The following is a 19,881-nucleotide window of genomic DNA, read 5'->3' as shown; positions in this document are numbered from 1 at the left end:
TGCGAGATGGCTCTGCTGGCAAAGATGCTTGCTATAAGCCTGATGCACGAAGTTTGATCTGCAGGACCTATAGGGTGGAAGGAGAGCATGCCCCTAATTTGTCTTCTGACATTCACACGCACACCTTGGAATGCACGCGCCCAAACACATACACGCACATAAATGCAATAAATCAGTGTAAAAACAAACAAGCAAATAAAAGGGGGGAGAAGAACAACTTGCCACCCAATCCAACCATAAAGGCATTGAGGCCTGCACCTGAAGACGCCCTCCCTCGAAGCCCCGCCCTAGGACTCCGCCCCTGCTCCTAAGAGGCCGCCCAGGCCACATCCGGAAGTCTGGAGCTCGGAGACGGGCGATTACGTGCCGGCCGCTCGCTGCGCGCGGGAGGCGGGTCTGAGGTGCAGGCCGCTGCAGGATAGGACGCAGCCTGGTGCGGAAGGGGCGGGCCGGGCCGGGAGGTGGTGCTTCGCGTGAGCGCCCTCGGGCCGGGCTTCCGCGTGCGTTGGTCGGGGCGCGGGAGTGCGCGGCGGGGGCGTGCCGGGGCCGTCCGGGGGCGGGGCGGCGCGGCCTAACAGCGGCGGCGGCGCTGGTGCGGGCGAGTTCGGCGGGTGCAGGTTCCGGCCTGCGCCTGCGGAGGACTCGGGCGGTGGGTCGAAGCGGGTGGCGCTCGCGGCAGGCTGCGCTCCGCGATGGTGGGCGTCCCCGGAGCAGCCGCCTTCCAGCGTAAGTGGAGCGGAAAGGCGGGCGGCTGAGGGGTGTGTGTGGAGGGGCCTGCTGCTCCATAGGCGCGAGGCTCCGCAGAGGCCCCCGGTGGGAGGCCGGCGCGGGGAAACTGAGGCCGGGAGTAAGGTGCTATATCCAAGGTCACGCGACTCTCCGGGCCTCGCGGGCTATCGGGACCACCGCGATGCTTCCTGCGGCGCGGCGGGGCGCGGGGCTCCGGATGCTAGCGGGACTGTGCGGAGCGGCCTTGGATCTCAGGCCTGGCGGGCGCCCTGTGGACTGGCCGCGAGAGAAGTATTGTTTTGTTTTCGCGGCATCGGTGCCGAAAGTCCGGTCCGGGGAAACGATAGGCACGCTGGATTTGGAGCGACGTGTGATAGATGTTGGAAGACGCGGGGCTGGTGTTCCGGAGGGGCCTGTTGAGTGCAGGCTTTGGGATCGGACAGCTTGGGTTCACATCCCGGCTCCCCGTGTACAGGCTATGACCTTGGCGATCCTGGAGGAGTCTCAGTTACTCCGTCTGAAAAATGGGTTGTGAAGGAACGTTCTCTGAATTGCTGTAGTTGGTTTTAGTGAGCCCAGTAGATCGCCCTCCACACACAGTTGCACATCGCAGAAGTGTGATAAACCTTCTGTGTGCACCTCGGAAAAGTCTGAAATCAGGATTTAGTTGTGTATTTTTTTTTAAGATGTCTTTTCCTAGTCCTACAGGGTCTCCCAGTTGTGGCTTTATTCTTACCCCCGTTTTGCCATTTTCATGTATCCGATGTTTTTCCAGAATTGGAAGATCCTTGCAGGAGGGATGATATCGTTTAATAAGAACAATAAAAACTTAATTGTCATTAAAATAGCAGTAATAGTCAACATTACTTGAGCAGCAAGCATATTGCATTCGATTCATTTAATATTTATTAAATCATCTCTTAAGTACAAAGTATCACTCTAGGCCCGGAGGATATGGCAACAAAGTAGATTCTGGATTTGAGTTTGAGAGGAGACTCATGTAAACTGTTCTGTGGATTTTCCTTTGTTTATGCAGAATGACAGCCTAAAAAGAGGTATTTGAGGCACTTTTCGGGCAGGTGGATCACTGAGTCTGATCTACACAGTCAGTACCAGGCCAGTCAGGGTTATATTGTGAAACCCTGTCTCAAAAAAACATTTAAAAACCTAAGAAATAAAATGAAAACTAAAACGAGGTATTTGAGCATGTCCATTGTGCAGAAGATAAAATGAGAGGTATTGAGAACTCTGCCCTACCCCCAGAGCGTTGTTCTTGAGCACTTAAAAGGGAGGATTTATACAGCCTCATTCTTGGGCACTCATCCACATTGAATTGAAGAAATACAAGATAGATTTACCCTATAATCCCTTTGTAGTCCTTTACTGTTGCTGCTCATGATGGAATGGTGGAGGCAAACCAGGTAAACCTTAGGTCTGGCAAAGATTTCATTGTATTTGGAAAGTGGAACATTCTTTGTTTGTTTGTTTTGGTTTTTTGAAACAGGGTTTCACTGTAGCTTTGGAGCCTATCCTAGAACTAGCTGTTGTAGACCAGGCTGGCCTCGAATTTAGAGAGCTACCTGCCTCTGCCTCCTCAGTGCTAGGATTAAAGGCATGTGTCACCACCACCCGGCTGAAACAACCTTTTATCTGAATTTAAATTTATTTGCTTAGCAGTATTGGGAATTGGATTTAGGGGCTTATACTTTATGCTGTATACTGAACTGCATCCTCAGCCTTCTTTATTTTCCGATTGGATTTTACTAGCCAACTTAAAATTCTGTCTCAGTTTCACAGTAGCTAAGAATACAGGCAAGTCTCACTAGGTCCAGCTGACCTACGAAATTTCCATGTCTTTTATGTTTTTAGTTAAAGATATTCTCAAAAAGTTGAGTATGGTGAAAGCCTATGTAATCCCAGCACTCTGGAGGCTCAGGCAGGGAGATATGAATTTGAGGTCAGCCCAAGCTATGTAGGGAGGCTGTCTGGAAAAACAACCAAAGCCAAGAAGTACCACTTTTTGGTGTGTCATATAACTAGGTTTCTCTCTTTCTTGGTTTTTTTTTTCCCTTTTTCTTTTTTCTTTTTTTGAGATAGGGTTTCTCTGTGTAACAGCCCTAGTTGTTCTGGAACTTGCTCTGTAGACCAGGCTGGCCTTGAACTCACAGAGATCTGCCTCTTGCCTCCCCAAGTGCTGGGATCTAAGGCCTGTGATCCTATGCCTGGCACGACCTCCAACTCTTAATCTTGCCTCAAGTTCCTGAATACTGGGATTATAGATGTTCATTGTCATATCCTACTCTACTTTTACTTTAGTTCAGAATCTTTTAATAAATGGGGCTGGAGAGATGGCTCAGAGGTTAGGAGCAATGGCATCTCTTTCTGAGTTCGATTCCCAGCAACCACATGGTAGCTCACAACCATCTGCAATGAGATCTGGTGCCCTCTTTTTGCCTGTAGTACAGGCATATGTGCAGGCAGAATGCTGTATATATAATAAATAAATTAAAAAAAATTACACTGAAATGTGTTTGAGTGCTTTCTTTCATTAAAATAGGATCTTACAATAACCGTGGCCTAGGCCAGGCCTGCCTCCTGCTCAACTTCTTCAGAGCTATGGCATTACAGGCATGTGTCCTTTCAGTGGCTCAGTGTTGACCATCTGCTGCTCCAGAAGCTTACCTACAGTTTTTTTTTTTTTTTTTTTTTTTGTTTTTCAAGACAGCATTTTTCCTTGCATCCTTGGCTGTTCTGAGACTAGTTCTTGTGGACCAGACTGGCCTTGAAAGAGATCTGTTTGTCTCTGCAGCTGGAATTAAAGTGCTGGAATTAAAGGTGTGTGCCACACACCCCCTTCAGCTAAAGGAACTCACAGGCTCTAGTGTACAGTAGGTAATTGCTCTAATTGGCCTGTGTCCCCCCCTCCCCCCACAGGCTCTCTTTGTAGTTTTGGAGCCTGTCCTGAAACTAGCTCTTGTAGACCAGGACTGGCCTTGAATGCCGAGAGATCTGCTTGTCTCTGTCCCCTCCCCAGTGCTCGGATTAAAGGTGTGTGCCTCCACCTCCCAGCTCTGGCCAGTATTTGTTTGTTTGTTTGTTTGGTTTTGTTTTGTTTTGTTTTTCGCTGCAGGGTTTCTCTGTGTTGCTTTGGAGCCAGTCCTGGAACTAGCTCTTGTCCAACTCACAGAGATCTGCCTGCCTCTGCCTCCTGAGTGCTGGGATTAAAGGTGTGCATCACCACCTCCCGGCCCTGGCCAGTGTTTTTAACTATAGTCCTGGGGAAAGAAAGTAGGAAAGAACTCAGTCCTCTGTCAGGAGTCCCAGGGGAAATAACTGTAGCTAACACTTCATCCTTTGGTGTTCATGCCATTGGAATGAATGGCTAAGTTTGCCTACAATGCATGAATATTTGTTTTACGCTTTATTTTTTTCCTGGCAGTGCTAGTCAACCACAACAATAGCCAGGGCCTCCTATTTCCTAACCAAATGTCTACCACTGAGCTTCATCCTAGCTCTAAATATTTTGCTTTATTGAAGTAGTTAGGATCTTACTCAGTAGCAAAGGCAACTCAATTCTCTATGTAGACCAGGTTGCCCTCAAACTCGTGGCACACTTTCTGCCTCAGCCTTTTGAATGAAGGATTATAGATGTGAGCCTGGCTGAATGTTTGTTGTAAGTTACCGTTTTAGGCTAGGGATAGAACGCAGTCATGGTCTACTCGCCCACCATGGGCAAGACACGCTTGAGCCCTTGCTTATAAATAAGTAGCAATTATAGTCACACTATAATTGATAAAACATTTTATAATGTGTAAAAATTACCATTTTAAGGAATGATGAACTATAAAGTGTAAGTAGAAGTGGCAGTATTATCTCTTAATCCTGGTGTGATTGGGATGGAGATCATCATTTTATAGTGGTTCTTACTCCTTGAGTCATACACTTGAAAAAAAGTACAATAGGCAGGGGCAGACAGATACCTGTGGGTTCAAGGCCAGCTTGGTCTACAGAGCTAGTTTTAGAACTGTTACATAGAAGCCCTGTCTAAAAAAAAAAAAAAAAAGGAATTTGCTTTGTAGACCAGGCTGGCATTCATTACTATAAAAAGATGTAAGGGTGTAAGAGTAAGACTTGTCTTCTTTGGTTTTTCAAGACAAGAGCCTGTCCTAGAACTAGCTCTTTTAAACCAGGTTGGCCTCGAACTCACAGGAGAGCCGTCTGCCTATGCCTCCCGAGTGCTGGGATTAAAGGTGTGCACCACCACCATCCAGCAAGATTAGTCCTCTTGAGAAACCTTTTCCTTATGTGGCATAGAGCTATCAGCATGATAACAGACATGAAAATGCCCCAAAGAGATCCTGATGAGGATGAACACCTAAGTACCTTCCCTTCTCTACTTGGGCCACTGCTGGTTTGCACCCATTTTCAGGTTGGTTTAGTTACTTTTTACCTCTGAGACGATCAGATTATTTTCCTACTCCTTTTTATTGGTATTTCTCCTACCTGACTGGATTATCCTAAACTCCTCCTTTCAGCATAACTCATGCTGATTTCAAACTCCTCATCTTCCCGACTCACTTTTCAGGTGCTGAGTTTAGAAACAGAAGCCCCCATGCCTGGACAGCATTGCCATAAATTACACTAGAGGTGAATGGGAAAGAAAAGGCAGTATTTGTATAATAGCACACACCTGTAATCCCAGCATTTGGGACGTTGAGGCAGGAGGAATATTATAAGAGCCAGGCCAGCCTGGGCTCTGTCTCAAAAAACAACGAAGGGCGGTAGTGGTGGATATTAAACAATAATTTAGTCAGGCCTGATTTACAGAATGAGTGTCAGGACAGCTAGGGCTACAAGGAGAAACCCTGGATCAATAAAAACAAAGATTTGACTCTTGCTAGGCATGGTAATAGGAGCCTGTATTCCCCCTTTTTGGGAAGCTGAGGTAGGAGGATGGAGGTTTTGAGGCCTCTCTGTGCTGTGTAGTCAGACTCTGTCTCAAGATGGGGGAAGCCAAATAAAAAACTAAAAGGATTTGGTTCTCCCTTCTGTTTTGAATTGCTATAATTAAATGCAGAAATTAAAGCAAAATTCAGAATGACCAATGTAAAATTCTGAATTTATAGCTCTGGAGTTGGCAGACTTTAAATTAAATTAGCTGATGGCAACAAATATGTAATCTAAACTCTCCAGCAGCTCAACTGAAATGTTACTATCAGGCATGCACACATGCCTTGACACACAATTTTGACCTTTTCTCTTTTGAAAAAAAAAATTTGCCTCATTCCTTTATTTTGATCATGTAGAGGTCTTGCCTGCTTTTAATTTTTAAAAGCCACATGAGAACAAACATTCACATAACACAGATTTATTCATTTAGATCTCATATCCCTAGAGCAACAGTAAACACACCCACATTTTCCTGGAATTCACAACACTCCTGACCACTGCCACCCCCATCCCATAAACGCTAATATACCAGTGGTATTTTTCTGCACAATGAAAATGAGACAAGTTTTCCCCGTCTTCAGTACTTTGTTTCTTTCTAGAAAAGTGGTGTCAGCCTTCAGAAGTGACAGGCAGAAACAAGTCACCTTTTCCCCTTTCCTTTTAGTTTTACTCTTATTACGCAGGAATTAAGTTACAGGAGTGAACTACTACATTCAGTTTAACCCCCCCCTCTCTTTCTCTAATCCATCTATCCTCCCTCTTTCTTTCTTTCTTTCTTTCTTTCTTTCTTTCTTTCTTTCTTTCTTTCTTATCTTTATTTTTTATATTTTGAGGCAGGGTTTCTCAGTGTAGTCCTGACTGTTCTGTAACTCACTTTGTAGACCAGGCTGGCCTTAACCCAGAGATCCAGCCTGCCTCTGCCTCCTGAGTTCTGGGATTAAGGCAATATTTGTTTAAAAGCACACGCCTTTAATCCCAGCATTTGGGATGTTGAGGCATGAGGATTATTACGCGTGCTAATCCAGCCTGGGCTCTCCAAAAACAACAAAAGAAAGGGGGTGGATATTAAACAATAACTTGTAGTTGGATTTGATCTATGGGTTTTTTTAAATTATATTTTTGTTTATTTATTTATTTGGTAGCTGTATTGGGAATTAAACCCAGGACCATGTCCATGCTGGGCAAACCCTTTATCACTGAGCTGCACCTTGTGTCCCTTTTACTTTTTATTTATTTTATAGTTTTTGTTTTGTTTTTTGAGACAGGGTTTCTCAGTCCTGGCTGTCCTGGAACTCACTCTGTAGATCAGCCTTCCTCTGCTTCCCAGGTACTGGGATTAAAGGCATGTGCCACTACTGCCTGACACTGTTTGTTTGTTTGTTGTTTTTTTGCTTTGTTTTTTGAGACAAAGTTTCTGTGTGTAACAGCTCTTAGCTGTATTAGAACTAGCTCTGTAGACCAGGCTGACCTGGAAATAACAGATCCAGTCCTAGCTGTCCTGAAACTCACTCTGTAGACCAGGCTGGCCTTCAGCTTACAGAAATCCACCTGCCTCTGTCTCCTGAGCACTAGGATCAAATGTGTGCACCATTATACCCAACTATTTTTATTGTTTTGAAATTATGTGTAGGGGTGTGTGTGTGCATACACATGCAGATGCCCAAACAAGCCAGATGCATTGGATTCCCTGGTGCTGAGAATTAGGGAGAGTTGTGAGGTCCTCGGTGCTAGGAACTGAACTGGGGTCCTGAGAAGAGCTCCAAGGATTTACAACGGCTAGGTTATCTTTTCAGCATACTCAAATTTATTTGATTGTTTTTTTCCCCCAAAGATTTACTTATTTATATATAGAGTGTCTGGCATGTAGGGCACCAAATCTCATTATAGATGATTGTGAGCCACCATGTGGTTGCTGAGAATTGAACTCAGGACCTCTGGAAGAGCTGTCAGTGCTCTTAACCTCTGAGCCATTTCTTCAGCCCCCCTCAAGTTTATTAATATTTTGGGTTTTTTTTGAGACAGGGTTTCCCTGTGTAACAGTACTACCTGTCTTGGAACTCACTGTGTAGACCAGGCTGACCTCAACTCACAGAGATCCGCCTGCATCTGCCTCCCGAGTGCTGAGAATAAAGGTGTGTGCCACCACCACCTGGCTCAAGTTTATTTTTTTAAGTGACTGGAAAAAACACATAAAATTGTACATACTAATTGGGTAACGTGTTTTGAACGGTTTTACACTTGAAGAGATCACTCTGCTTCTGGAGAAAACATTTTGTGAGTCAAGGATGGGACCTAGGATATGAAGTAAGACATTGCTGATTTAGGCTAAGAGAGGGAGGTGAGCGCTTTGAATCAGAATATTAGCAGTGGGTCTAGAAATAGTTGTTGCATTCACAACTATCTACCTTTTTTGAGATTCAGCTTTTTTATTTTTTCGAGACAGGATTTTTCTGTGTAACTGCCATGACTGTCCTGAAACTAGCTCTGTACACCAGGCTGCCCTTGAACTCACAGAGATCTGCCAGCCTTAAAGGCGGGCACCACCATTGCTCAGCTGAGGTTCAGAGTATTGAAGGTATGGTTTGTAGGTGTTCCTCCGTCCGTAGTCACCGTGCTCCTTCCCCTTTTGATGTGTGTGTACCGTGTGTGGCTCCTGTGCCATGGTGTGCTTGTGGAGGTCAGAGGACAACTTGGAGGTGTTACTTCTGTCCTAATTTGCTCAGGGCCACAGACTTGGCAGTAAATGCATTTACAAGCTGAACCATCTTGCTGGATTGCTCTTCTCTTTTTTTATTTTAAATAATGGAGGTGTCATCTGTTGAAAGCTTGTTTTTCTTGACTTTAAAAATTAGGTTTATTCAATTTTTGTTATATATTTTACCTGTATGTATGCATGTGCACATGTGCTGCATGCTCGTTGTCCATGGAGGTCAGAAGAAAGCATCAGTTCCTTTGTAACTGAAGTTAGAGATGGTTGTGAACCACCCTGTGGGTACTGAAGTTGAACCTATCTTCTCCACAAGAGCAACAAATGTTTTTAACTGCTTTGTAATTCCTCCAGTCCCTATTTTGTTTTGTTTTGTTTTTGAGATAATGGCTTCACACTATCAGTCACATCACTCAACTCTTACTGACTTGAAATTCACTCTGTAGACCAGGCTGCACTTGAACTCAGAGATTAGGCTGTTCCTGCCTCTTTATTGCTGGGATTAAAGGTGTGAGCCATCATACTCAGCCCAACTTCTTTTATTGAAAGACAAGTTCTTAAAATCTCAAACTGACTTTGAACCCCCTGTTATCTGAAGATGGTCTTAAACTCCTAACCTCCTGCTTTAGTGCTAGCATTATAGGCATGCACCAAATGCTACCACACCCAGTTTAGAGTTGCCAGTATTTGACAGTAGATTTGGGATGGGGACAGGGGAGAAAGTCAAGGCAATGTTAAGATTATTGATTGAGGTTACTAATTTAATACTTGGTCAATACTTGAGTAAACATGGGTAGGAGCCCCAGAATTTCAGATGGGATTGGTGTGGGGATTTGAGGAATGTGTCATCAGACCCAACTCAATGAGTTAAATGAGTTAAATGAATTAAATTTTTTCTAGGGGCTGAGGACATGAATGATTTGGTAGAATGCATGCCTCCCATGCATTAAGCTTTGGGTTTGCTCTAGGGCACTTCATAAACCAAGCAGAAGTTCCTGGGTACTTATAATTACAGTCTAGGAAATAGAGGCAAGATCAGAAGTTCAAGGCCAATTTTACTCCACTATAGATCAAGATTGAGACCAGCCTGAGGTACACGAGACTCTGTTTCAAAAAAGTAGACAAAATTGAGCTGAGGAAGTAGCTCAGTTAAGAGTTTGCTGAGGTAAAGTCTTTGCTATGCAAGCATGGTACAGTTTGGGTTCCCAGCACTGATACAAAACCCAGGTGTGGTGGCTGGTGCCTGGAATCTCAGTATTGGAGGAGGGGAAAACAGGTACATCCTGGGGCCTAGTACAGCTAACTACAGGTATAGTGAGAGACCCTGTCTCAAAACTAAGGTAGAGAGTGATAGGTAAGCATACTTACTGGCATAGACCTCTTGCCTTCATGTGTATACATTTAGGTGAGTGTACCTGCATATGTTATGTGCACACACAAATGTCTAGCAATGAAGTGAAATGCAGGAAGTTACCTTTTATTACTGAAAAATTATATGGACTCAGAGTTTTGTTTTTTTTTTTTCGAGACAGGGTTTCTCTGTAGTTTTTGATGCCTGTCCTGGAACTAGCTCTTGTAGACCAGGCTGGCCTCGAACTCACAGGGATTCTCCTGCCTCTGCCTCCCGAGTGCTGGGATTAAAGGCGTGTGCCACCACCGCCCGGCTGGACTCAGAGATTTTTGTATACCTATAAATATCTATAACATACAAACGTATAGTATATTTAAAGAATGAAATTATACTACTTTTCAGTCTGTAACCTCAGTCAGATGGGAAGTCTACAGAACATTGTGTACTGTGAGTTGCTCAGTGCTGGTTGTAAGATACCTTTAAAGTGATCATAGCCTTTGTTTCAGAGAAAACTGCAAACGCTCTGTATTGAAGGTACATAGTTAATGTGGTTGACTGCTTCGTGAGTTTGCCAAGTAACATTTCCATTCTTCTCAGAAAGTATAAGGTTGTACATTTTAGAATGACTTGCGTCTAGTTGAAGAATCTGTTATCTTTGGTTTTCACAGCAGTAGGAAAAGCAAATAACGAAGCTGTGAAGTTCTGTGAGTAGATAACAACTGTTCTGGAAGCGTCTGTTTGACACTGCAACTCAAATACTTTGTTCTGGCTTTCAAGAGCACACTGCACACACATGCCAAATAATCTCCATACAAACAAGTAAAAATGAAAAAAATTGGGCTGGAGAAATGGCTCGGTGGTTAAGAGCACTGGCTGATCTTCCAGGGTTCAAGTCCTAGCACCCACATGGAAACTCACAACTGTCTGTACTACAGTTTTTTTAAAATTTAATCTAATTTTATTTATTTTTTTTATTTTTTGAGACAGGGTTTCTCTGTAGCTTTGGAAACTGTCATGGAACTTACTGTGTAGACCAGGCTGGCCTCGAACTCACAGAGATCCACCTGCCTTTGCCTCCCGAGTGCTGGGATTAAAGGCATGCACCACCACTGCCCAGTCTGTAACTCCAGTTCTAGAGAATTTGGCATCCTTACACAGACATACATGTAGGCAAAATACCAATGTACATAGAATAAACCAAAAGGAAAAAAAAAGAAAAAAAAACCTTCCCAACTTGAATCATCACTGATCACTATCAGTGAAGTGAACTTTTTCTGAATATTTGGTACTAGCGGACATAGAACATCTTCACTGTTTTTCTGACCTGATCAGCAGTTTGATTTCGCGATGTGGTACAAAATGCCAATCAGATTATGGGCCATATCAGAAACTGTGTCCTCGACCAGGCATTGTGGCACATGCCTTTGATCCCAGCACTTGGAGGGATCTCTTGAGTTTGAGGCCAGTCTGGTCTATAGAAGGAGTTCTCAAACAGCCAGGCCTAAACAGAGAAACCCTGTCTTGAAAAGTCAAAAAAACAAAAATCAAAAACCATTTTCATTTGTCAGTGTGTCTTCTTGTGTCTGCAGTGTAAATGGGTTGCCAGTGGAGGCCAGAAGAGAACACTGGATCCCTTGGAACTGAAGTTAATAGGCAGTTAGTTATGAGCCACGCAAAGTGATGCTGGGACCTGAACTCTGGAAGAAAAGCAATAAATACTCTTTTATTTATTTTATTCTTTAAAAAATGTATTTGTTTCTCTACAGCAGAAATAGGGAAGTGGAATAAATCTGTGTAAAGTACCTGTCTGTGAAATGGAACGCTAATCTTCTCTGTGTTATTGCAATTTTAGTATATGTGCTACCGAATCGAGAACTCAACGTTCTTTCTAATGTAGGCTTGTTGTTGGAACATTCCTCTGGAGTTTTCAAAATCTAACCAGCACAAATACGTCTGCTCTGTTTTGGCTTTTATAACTGCTTCTCTTAGAAGGGCTTTCCTTTTTAGGTTCAAGTTTGTTAAAGACAAGTCTTCAGAGACTTCCTCAGTAACTGTATAGATGCATCTTGCCACTGTCAGAGCAATCATTAAATAACTGATCTTCACTTGGATCTTGTTCTTTTCAGTCATCAACCACCTCAAAAGAAATGGCTCCAGGATTTCTTTCTTTTAGAAGTGCTTTGACAATACCGATGTCTTCTCTAACAACACTCTGTGGTTATGAAAGTGGGTTGGAGTTTTGGGACTTTATTGTGGCTTGATGCAAAATTCATTGATCCTCTTCAAATCACTGTTTCTGGTAAACCTAAGAGACAAGGAAGCATTTCTTTCCTATAACCTAAAACAACATTCCGCCCCTAGGCACAAGCCTTGGAGGCTCCCTATGACCACTGCTTCACCAGTGTACAGCAGCACCCACAGTAAGTGCTCTTAGCTGCTGATCTTTCTTTCTAGGACCTGTTTTCCCTATTTGATTGGAATTTTTGGGTGTTGCAAGTTCAGAAAGCTATATTGCCACCTCACATTCAGTTTTGTGACTGAATGGGACTTATGACAGTTTAATATGCTGGTGACTGATATGAAATTATCTGTCATCGGATGAATTTTTAATTTGCACAAGAAATAAATCACTGGGTATGGTGGTGTACAGGTTTAATCTCAGCACTCTAGTCCGTAATTGCAGTACTTGAGAGGCATAGGTGAGTGGGTTTTGATGAATTCAAGGAGAGCCTGGTCTATGAAATGAATTCCGGGAAGCTGCCATTTCATAGTGAGATTTTGTCTCAAAAATAAATAAATAAAAGCACTGATTTAATTTGATAATATACTTTCTTAAAAAAGGATTTGTTTTATTTTTAAGTGTGTCTGTTGGTATGTGCAATGTGAGTGCAGGTGTGTGAGCTGCCCCACATGGGTACTGGGAACTGAACTTGGGTCCTCTTGCAGTAATTTCTGCTGAGTCATCTCTCTAGCCTCTGAATTTGCCAGTAGTGATCAGTCTTTACAAACCTTTGTTACGTTTGTTGAAGTGGGTGTGAATGCCACCTGTGGAGGTCAAAGAACAGCTCCTGTGAGTTGGTTCTTTCTTACCATGTGGTTCCAGGGGATGGAATTCAGACTTGATGACAAGCACCTTTACTGCTGAGCAATCTTTCTGGCACTCTGCCTGTCATTTTGTTTTGTTGAGACAGGGTTTCCTCTGTGTAGCTTGACTGTCCTGGAAATCACTCTATAGACTAGTCACAGAAATTGACTTGACTCTGCTGCTGAGAGCTGGGTTTTAAGGTGTGCTGCCCAGCCTGTGCCTGGCATTTAAAAATGATTTTGTCAGGACTGAAGAAATGGCTAAGGTTAAGAGCACTGTCTGGTCTTCCAAAGGTCCTGAGTTCAATTTCCAGCACCCACTTGGTGGCTTACAACCATCTATAATGAGATCTGTACCCTCTTCTGGCCTGCAGTCATTCATACAGGCAGAACACTGCATACACAATCAATCAATACTTTTTTTTTTTTTTCTTCAAGGCAGGGTTTCTCTGTAGCTTTGAAGCCTATTCTAGAACTTGCTCTGTAAACCAGGCTGGCCTTGAATTTGCAGAGACCCATCTGCCTCTGCCTCCTGAGTGCTGGAATTAAAGGCATGTGCCATTACTGCCCGGCATAATAAATAAATAAATCTTAAAAAAAAGATTTTTGTCTTATTTTTATTTCTATATTTTAAATTTTTAAAAAAGGGTCTGACTATATTGCTCTGACTGGCTCAGGTGCTTGCTATGTAGATGAGGCTGGCCACCTACAGTTATGATAGGTAAATAACTAAGACCCTAGGTAAATAACTAAGACCCTAGGTAGTATTAATTTGGATATTATTAGTATACTTTGAAATTAGAGTATTTGTGTTGGGAGGTGATTTTGGTCTTTGTGTAGATAATAAGATGAAAATACTGATTTGGGCTTGCTGTCTTCACAGCTAGCATGTCTGTCTGCATAGAGTGGCTGTACTGAACCAGGTGTTTTACTTCAGCTGTACCATCTGTGGGAACAGGTGGACAGAGCCTCTGTCATCAGGAAAACACAGCTGGTGAGACTTGGAAGAGCTAATTGGTTGCTTTCCTAGCTCTTTCTAGTCACAGATACCTGAATGCAGTTTACCTCAGCAGTGTGTTGATTTTGGTTAGAACATTAACAGCAAAAATGAACAAGAAAGTAAAAAGGTGTGAGTATGTACTGAAACATTTTCTGCTATTGTGTATTGTCCTGTCTCATCCTCCCAAATTCTGGGATTGCAGGGTATGTTACCACACCCTGCTCTGTGTTTTTGAATTGATACTGAGAAAAATAATTTAAGAGTTTATTTGATATTTAACTGTGTTTATATTCATGTATGTACTTAGGCCTTTGGAAACTAGTAGATGCATTTCTTGGGAGCTATTCACTTTGATATTTAAGTGTCTCCCTAATCAGTGATAGGCTAGACCGATTGGTCATCAAACCCCAGGAGTTTGTCCCCACCTTGTCAGTGTACACCACCACACCAGCTTTTTATGTTGATGTTAGAGGTCAAATCTGTTTTTACTCATGTAGGACAAACGCTTTACCAACTGAGCCATCTCTCCAGAACTTTATTTATCCTTTTAAAAGAATTGTGTGGGTGCTGGTGGTGGGTGTGTGCCCCCATGTGTGTGGCTATCAGGTATTCTGCTTTTATCACACTTTGTCTTAGACCCTTGAGTCACTGAACACAAAGCTAGGCCCCAGTGATCCTCCTGTCTTTGTCCCAAACAGCACAGCCACACCCTATCTTTTTGTTTTGTTTGTTTGCTTTGAGTCAGGGTCTCGCTGTGTAGCCCCGACAATCCTAGAACATAATATGTAGACCAACTTCCAGAGATCTACCTGCTTCTGGGACCTTTAAGAGCTAGGATTAAAGGCATGTACCATCATGCCCTGCTTTTGCCCTCATTTTCATGCCCTCTGAATCTTAATGGGGTTTTGTGTGTGTGTGTGTGTGTATTGTGATATGATGTTATGCTCTTTGGACTCTGGGGGCACACCACCCAGATTTCAGATAAATCATACACGGAGACCTATTCTTAGTTATGAATGCCTGGCCTTAACTTGGCTTGTTTCTTGCTAGCTTTTCATAAATTATCCCGACTACCTTTTGCTTCTGAGCTTTTCTCTTTCTCTATTTCTCTATATCTTTCTTTACTTCTTTCTCCAATGCTTGCTGTGTAGCTGGATGGCTGGCTCCTGATGTCCTCCTCTCCTTGTTCTCCCAGATTTCTCTTTCTGTTTATACTCTTTATCTGCTAGGTCCCTCCTTTGCTTCTGCCTCCCTATTGGCTTTATTAGGACCAGCAGGTGTTTTAGACAGGCACAGTAACACAGCTTCACAGAGTTAAACAAATGCAGCATAAACAAAAGTCATACACCTGAAAATAATACTCTTCAACATTTTGTTTTGTTTTGTTTTGTTTCTCTGTGTAGACTTGGCAGTCTTAGAACTCACTTTGTAGACCAGGCTGGTCTTGAACTCATCTTTATGACAGCTCTATGTCTGCCTGCCTCTGCCTTTCAAGTGCTGGGATTTAAGGTGTGTACCACCAAGCCCATTGAGGCACTCTATCTTTTAATTCTTTGTATTCTTAAAAATAACCTAGCAAATGCTTGAAATAGTCATGGTTGTGCCATCCCCTTGGTATCAGTGTAGTTGTATGTGAAGTGGTAGCTATGCCCTGCAGTGGTGGAACACATCTTTGACTCAGGAGGCAGAGGCAGTGATGAATCTCTGTGAGTTCGGGACTAGTCTGGTCTACAGAGCAAGTTCTAGGACAGCCAGGGTTGTCACACAGAAGAACCTGTCTCGGAAAACTGGGGGAGGAGGGAGTGACAGTTAAGCGTTTCTTTTTCAGTTCTGAGGATCAAATCTAAGACTTTGTTCATGGTAAAGATGATATAAAACCAAGTTACATGTCCAGTCCTTGATTTGTTGAGAGAGGGTCTCACTGTGTAGCTCTAGCTGACCTGGTATTGAGGGTTTTTTGGGTTGGGGGTGGAGACAAAGTTTCTCTGTGTGGTCCTGACTGTCCTAAACCAGGCTGGTCTCGAACTCAGAGAATCAATCGCCTTCCTCTGCCTCTTGAGTGCTGGAATTAAAGGCGTGGGCCTTTTTAGAGGCAGACTTTATTTATTTATTTATATTAAGGTTTGTTCATTTTATGTGTATGGGTATTTTGCTTTTATGCCATTATGTTGCCTGTCTGATGATGCCCTTGGAGTTCAGAAGAGAATGTCAGATCCTTGGAGGTGGGGTTACAGGTAGTTGTGAGCCAAAATGTGGGTGCTTGAAATAGAACCTGGGTTCGCTTTAAGAGCTTCAAATGCTTTTAATTACTGAGACATCTCTCCAGCCCCCTTCCCCTGCTTTTTTTTTATTTTAAATGTGGTTTCCTACCCAGTAGGAAGAAGTCCTCTGGAAGAGCAGCCAGTGCTCGTCATTGCTGAGCCACCTCTTCAGGTTCTATAATTTCTTTGGTTGTTTCAGGGAGGATCTTGCATTACCTATCCTCATGCCCAAGTCTCCTAAGTGTTGGGGTTACAGGCATGCAATGCCACATCTGGCTTTATTGTTCTTTACTATGTTTTTCCTCCTTCTCCCTACTCTTGCCTTTTTTTGCCTCGAATTTACAACAGTCCTTTCTCAGTCTTCCAAGTACTAGGATTACCGACATGTACAACGACAAGTGACTTCATGCCTATTTGTCCCCCTTTGGAAATAGGCTGCACAAGTAGTGTAGTCAAGGACAAACAGAATCACTGTGCTTATGTGTGCCTATCATGCCTATTCTTGATCCAGTTTTTGGAAGCATCAACAATTTTTGTAGGCTTTCCAGGAAAGTAAAGATGTTTGGTTTTTTTCGAGACGAGGTTTCTCTTTATAGCTCTGACTGCCTTGGAACTTGTTCTGTAGATCAGGCTGGCTTTGAACTCAGATCGCCTGCCTCCGCCTCCCAAGTGCTAAAACTAAAAACTAAAGTCGTTCGTTACCGTGCCTGGTTTAAGGATTTAAAAAAAAAAAAAAACCAGGCCTGGTGGTGGTGACACACGCCTTTAATCCCAGCATTTAGGAGGCAGAGGCAGGTGGATCTCTGTGAGTTCGAGACCAGCCTGGGCTACAAGAGCTAGTTCCAGGACAGGCTCCAAAGCTACAGAGAAACCCTGTTTTGAAAAATCAAATAAATAAATAAATAAACAAACAAACAGGATGAATAGGGATGAATTAAAGTTTGGGATATAGACTCCAGACAGCTAACTTTACTAGCATGGGTGCTGACGCTCTTGGTTTAGTCCTTAGGACTGCTTTTAAAAAGATGGAATTTAGTGGAATTTAGAGCAAAGAGTTTTAGGGACTGTCAGGGTGTAACACTTGTTTTGATGAAAGGATATGGTTTGACAGTCAAAAATGGGGTATGATGGAGAGCGTGTGCAGACTGATTGGACCACACAGTTCAGGTGTAGTGTCTGTAACAAGGGCTGGAGGTGGGAAAGAACAAGAGATGTCTGTGGAATAGCAAGTGTTGTCATTTAAGCCAGAATGCATTTGAGACTGTTAGAGGGGATCCTTTTCACCTTGTATTTGAGTATTTTGAAAAGCTATCTTTCTTGGACTGTTGCCCCATTATAAAAAGATTCTGTTGTAGGTCCGCATCGAAACTGCTTTATTCGTTATTCCTCTGGATCTTCCTAATAATGTCTGGACTTACATTGGACTTCATGTGTTCCTGTGCAGAACAAAAGCACATGAGCCTTGAGGCCTGTAGCATAAATAAGAAGCTTGTGCGGGTGGTGTGAAAGGAGCTCTCCCAGCCTCACATGCCTGGGTGGGCGAGCTACACTAATAGCTCCCAGCAGTTCTGAATCAGACATTGTGGAGCCAAGAGTCTAGCATTTGGAATTCCACTGCCTGTGTAAGGGTCTGTCTTTTATCCTCCAAGCCGCCATTTGTTAAATGGCAGTAGACCTGTTGACAAGGGGGGGAGACTGGCAAAGATCAAGTTAAAAGGGGAAAAAAGTTCAAAGATAGGAAAATAAGACGAAGGTTTTAGTTATGTCTTTACCTCTTTAGCCTCCTTCTCCTCCACTTCCCCTTTGGAGACAGGATCTCATTATGTAGCCCTGGCTGACCTGTACTGACTGTGTAGACTAGGCTGGCCTGGAACTCAAGAAATGTCCAGCCTGCCTCTGCCTCCTATCTGGGATCAACAATGTAGGTAACCCCTCTGTTTTTGTTTGTTTGTTTGTTTTGTTTTTTGCTTTCTGCATATTATGTATTTAATATGCAGAAATTTCATTCCTGAAAGCTGGGCTTGGTGATACATGTCTTTAATTTCAGCACTTGGCAGGCAGAGGCAGGTGGATCTCTTGAGTTGAGGTGGTTTGATCTACCTACATAGTGAGTTCCAGAATGCTAGAGCTATGTATAGAGACCCTGTCTCAAAAAGAATAATTTTTTTCTATCTTTTTTTTTTTTTTTTTGGTGGATTTTGAAACAGGGTTTCTCAGTGTAGCTTTGGCTGTCCTGTAACTCTATTTGTAGACCAGGCTGACCTCCAACTCTCCTACTCACAGAGATCCCCTGACTCAGCTTTCCAAATTCTGGTATTAAAGGCATGTGCCACCACCCCCAGCAAAGTTGTTGAGTTTTGTCTTGTTTTTTCCCTGTGGAAAATTTTGAACCCAAAAAGTAGAACAGTGTACTGAATGAATGCCCAGGAGCCTACCCTCCAGCCACAGTGAGTGGCAGTTATCACTTAAAAGAAGAGAAACTAGATCTCTGAGCGTTGGATGTGGGCTCCATACTTCTCCAGGTCTTGTCACCTTTGTTCTCAGATACCCCTTTTTCCTGTTTAGCATTTAGTCTACGGAGTACCACATTTAGGCTTTGTAATAAGTGGTATGTTACTTAAACTTTCCTTTTGGGGGACAGGGTTTGAGACAGGGTTTAGTCCTGGCTGTCCTCTAATTCACCAGCCTCTGCCTCTGGAATGCTGGGAGTAAAGGCGCACACCACCACCATCTGGCTTTGTTACTTAAACAGTTTGAGAAAAGTTATTTAAGTTCCGTTTTGGGGCCAGAAAAAAAAGTAATTCTATCAGGAGGGCACCCATTCAAAGCACTGTAAGCCATCTTTTAGGTCTTTTTCACTGAGTGAGATAGAATATGCTTTATATATGTTTTTTCTTTCTTGATCAATTTGCAAACATGCCAACTATTTAGATGTTTCTATTAAAGTATGTGTGTCTTTTATACACTGAGATGAATCAATCATACGTGGTATATTCGATTCTTTTGAAAAACATCATTTTAAACCATGTTGAATGCAGTTTGATTATCTGTGAGAGGACCTATGAGAGGATGGAGGCTGTGTCTATGTCATATTTTGATTGTGGTTTTCAGTGAAATGAGCCAGGAGAACAGTCTTAGCTTTTATGAATGCTGACAGGCAGGGTGGAGATGGGTGGGTCGGTACTGTAAGCAGTGTGGTATAGGTTAATAAGATGGTGAGCACCTGATAACGCTTTCTGATTTATGCTGTCTTTTTTCAAGGAGTGATTCCTTTCAGTTTTTAAACCCGTTGTTCTCACTGCCCACAGAGGATGTCCATTTGGCTTGTTTTCCTGTCTTCAGATCCAGGTGTTTCAGATTGCATGAACTCCTCAGGGATGGTGCTTTCTTTTGAGGCCTTTCCCTTCTTGTATACACTCTTATGCTCTTTGTCTTAAAAAAATGAGATAATGGCGAGGGATGTAACTAGTTTGGTAGAATGCCTGCTCACCAGCACCACCTAAACTGGGTGAGAGGTATCGTGTGCCTGCAGTCATATTCTGAGGACAGCGTAGACGTCATGCCTCAATAAAACTTGAGCTTGACTTAGAATAAACTATATATTTAAAGTGCAAAGTGGGTCTAGAGAGATGCCTCAGTGGTTAAAGGTCTCACTGTGTAGCTCTGGCTGGCTTGGATTTAGCTCTGTTTAAGCTGACTCCCCTCCCCACTGTCTGCATCGTTTATGGGTGTTTGTGTTTCTGTGCATCACTTTCATGCATTTCATCCTTGGAAACCAGAAGAGAGCATTGCATCCTTC

General features: G+C 43.1%; 1 protein-coding gene and 1 pseudogene across 5 annotated transcripts in view; one reads left to right on the top strand and one right to left on the bottom strand.

Moving 5' to 3' along the window:
- The first annotated feature begins 571 nt into the window (after positions 1 to 571).
- Cbfa2t2 (CBFA2/RUNX1 partner transcriptional co-repressor 2) overlaps positions 572 to 19,881 on the top strand; it is a 102,196-nt gene continuing 82,886 nt past the window's right edge. For 2 of the 5 annotated variants that reach the window (XM_048431515.3, XM_048431514.3), the window contains exon 1: positions 572 to 726. In XM_048431515.3, the coding sequence (XP_048287472.1) occupies positions 693 to 726 (34 nt within the window). In that variant the 5' untranslated portion in view covers positions 572 to 692. The remainder of the gene's footprint in view (positions 727 to 19,881) is intronic. The other 3 variants (XM_048431517.3, XM_048431516.3, XM_048431519.3) reach the window with 2 other exon arrangements.
- On the bottom strand, positions 11,598 to 19,618 carry LOC125398709 (protein FAM162A pseudogene; annotated as a pseudogene).

Source organism: Myodes glareolus, chromosome 10 (genome assembly GCF_982192425.1).
Source record: "Myodes glareolus chromosome 10, mMyoGla1.1, whole genome shotgun sequence".
NCBI classification, from domain to species: Eukaryota; Metazoa; Chordata; class Mammalia; order Rodentia; family Cricetidae; genus Myodes; species Myodes glareolus.
Note: the sequence above shows the minus strand (reverse complement) of the source record. Positions and strands in the feature narration are given on the sequence as shown.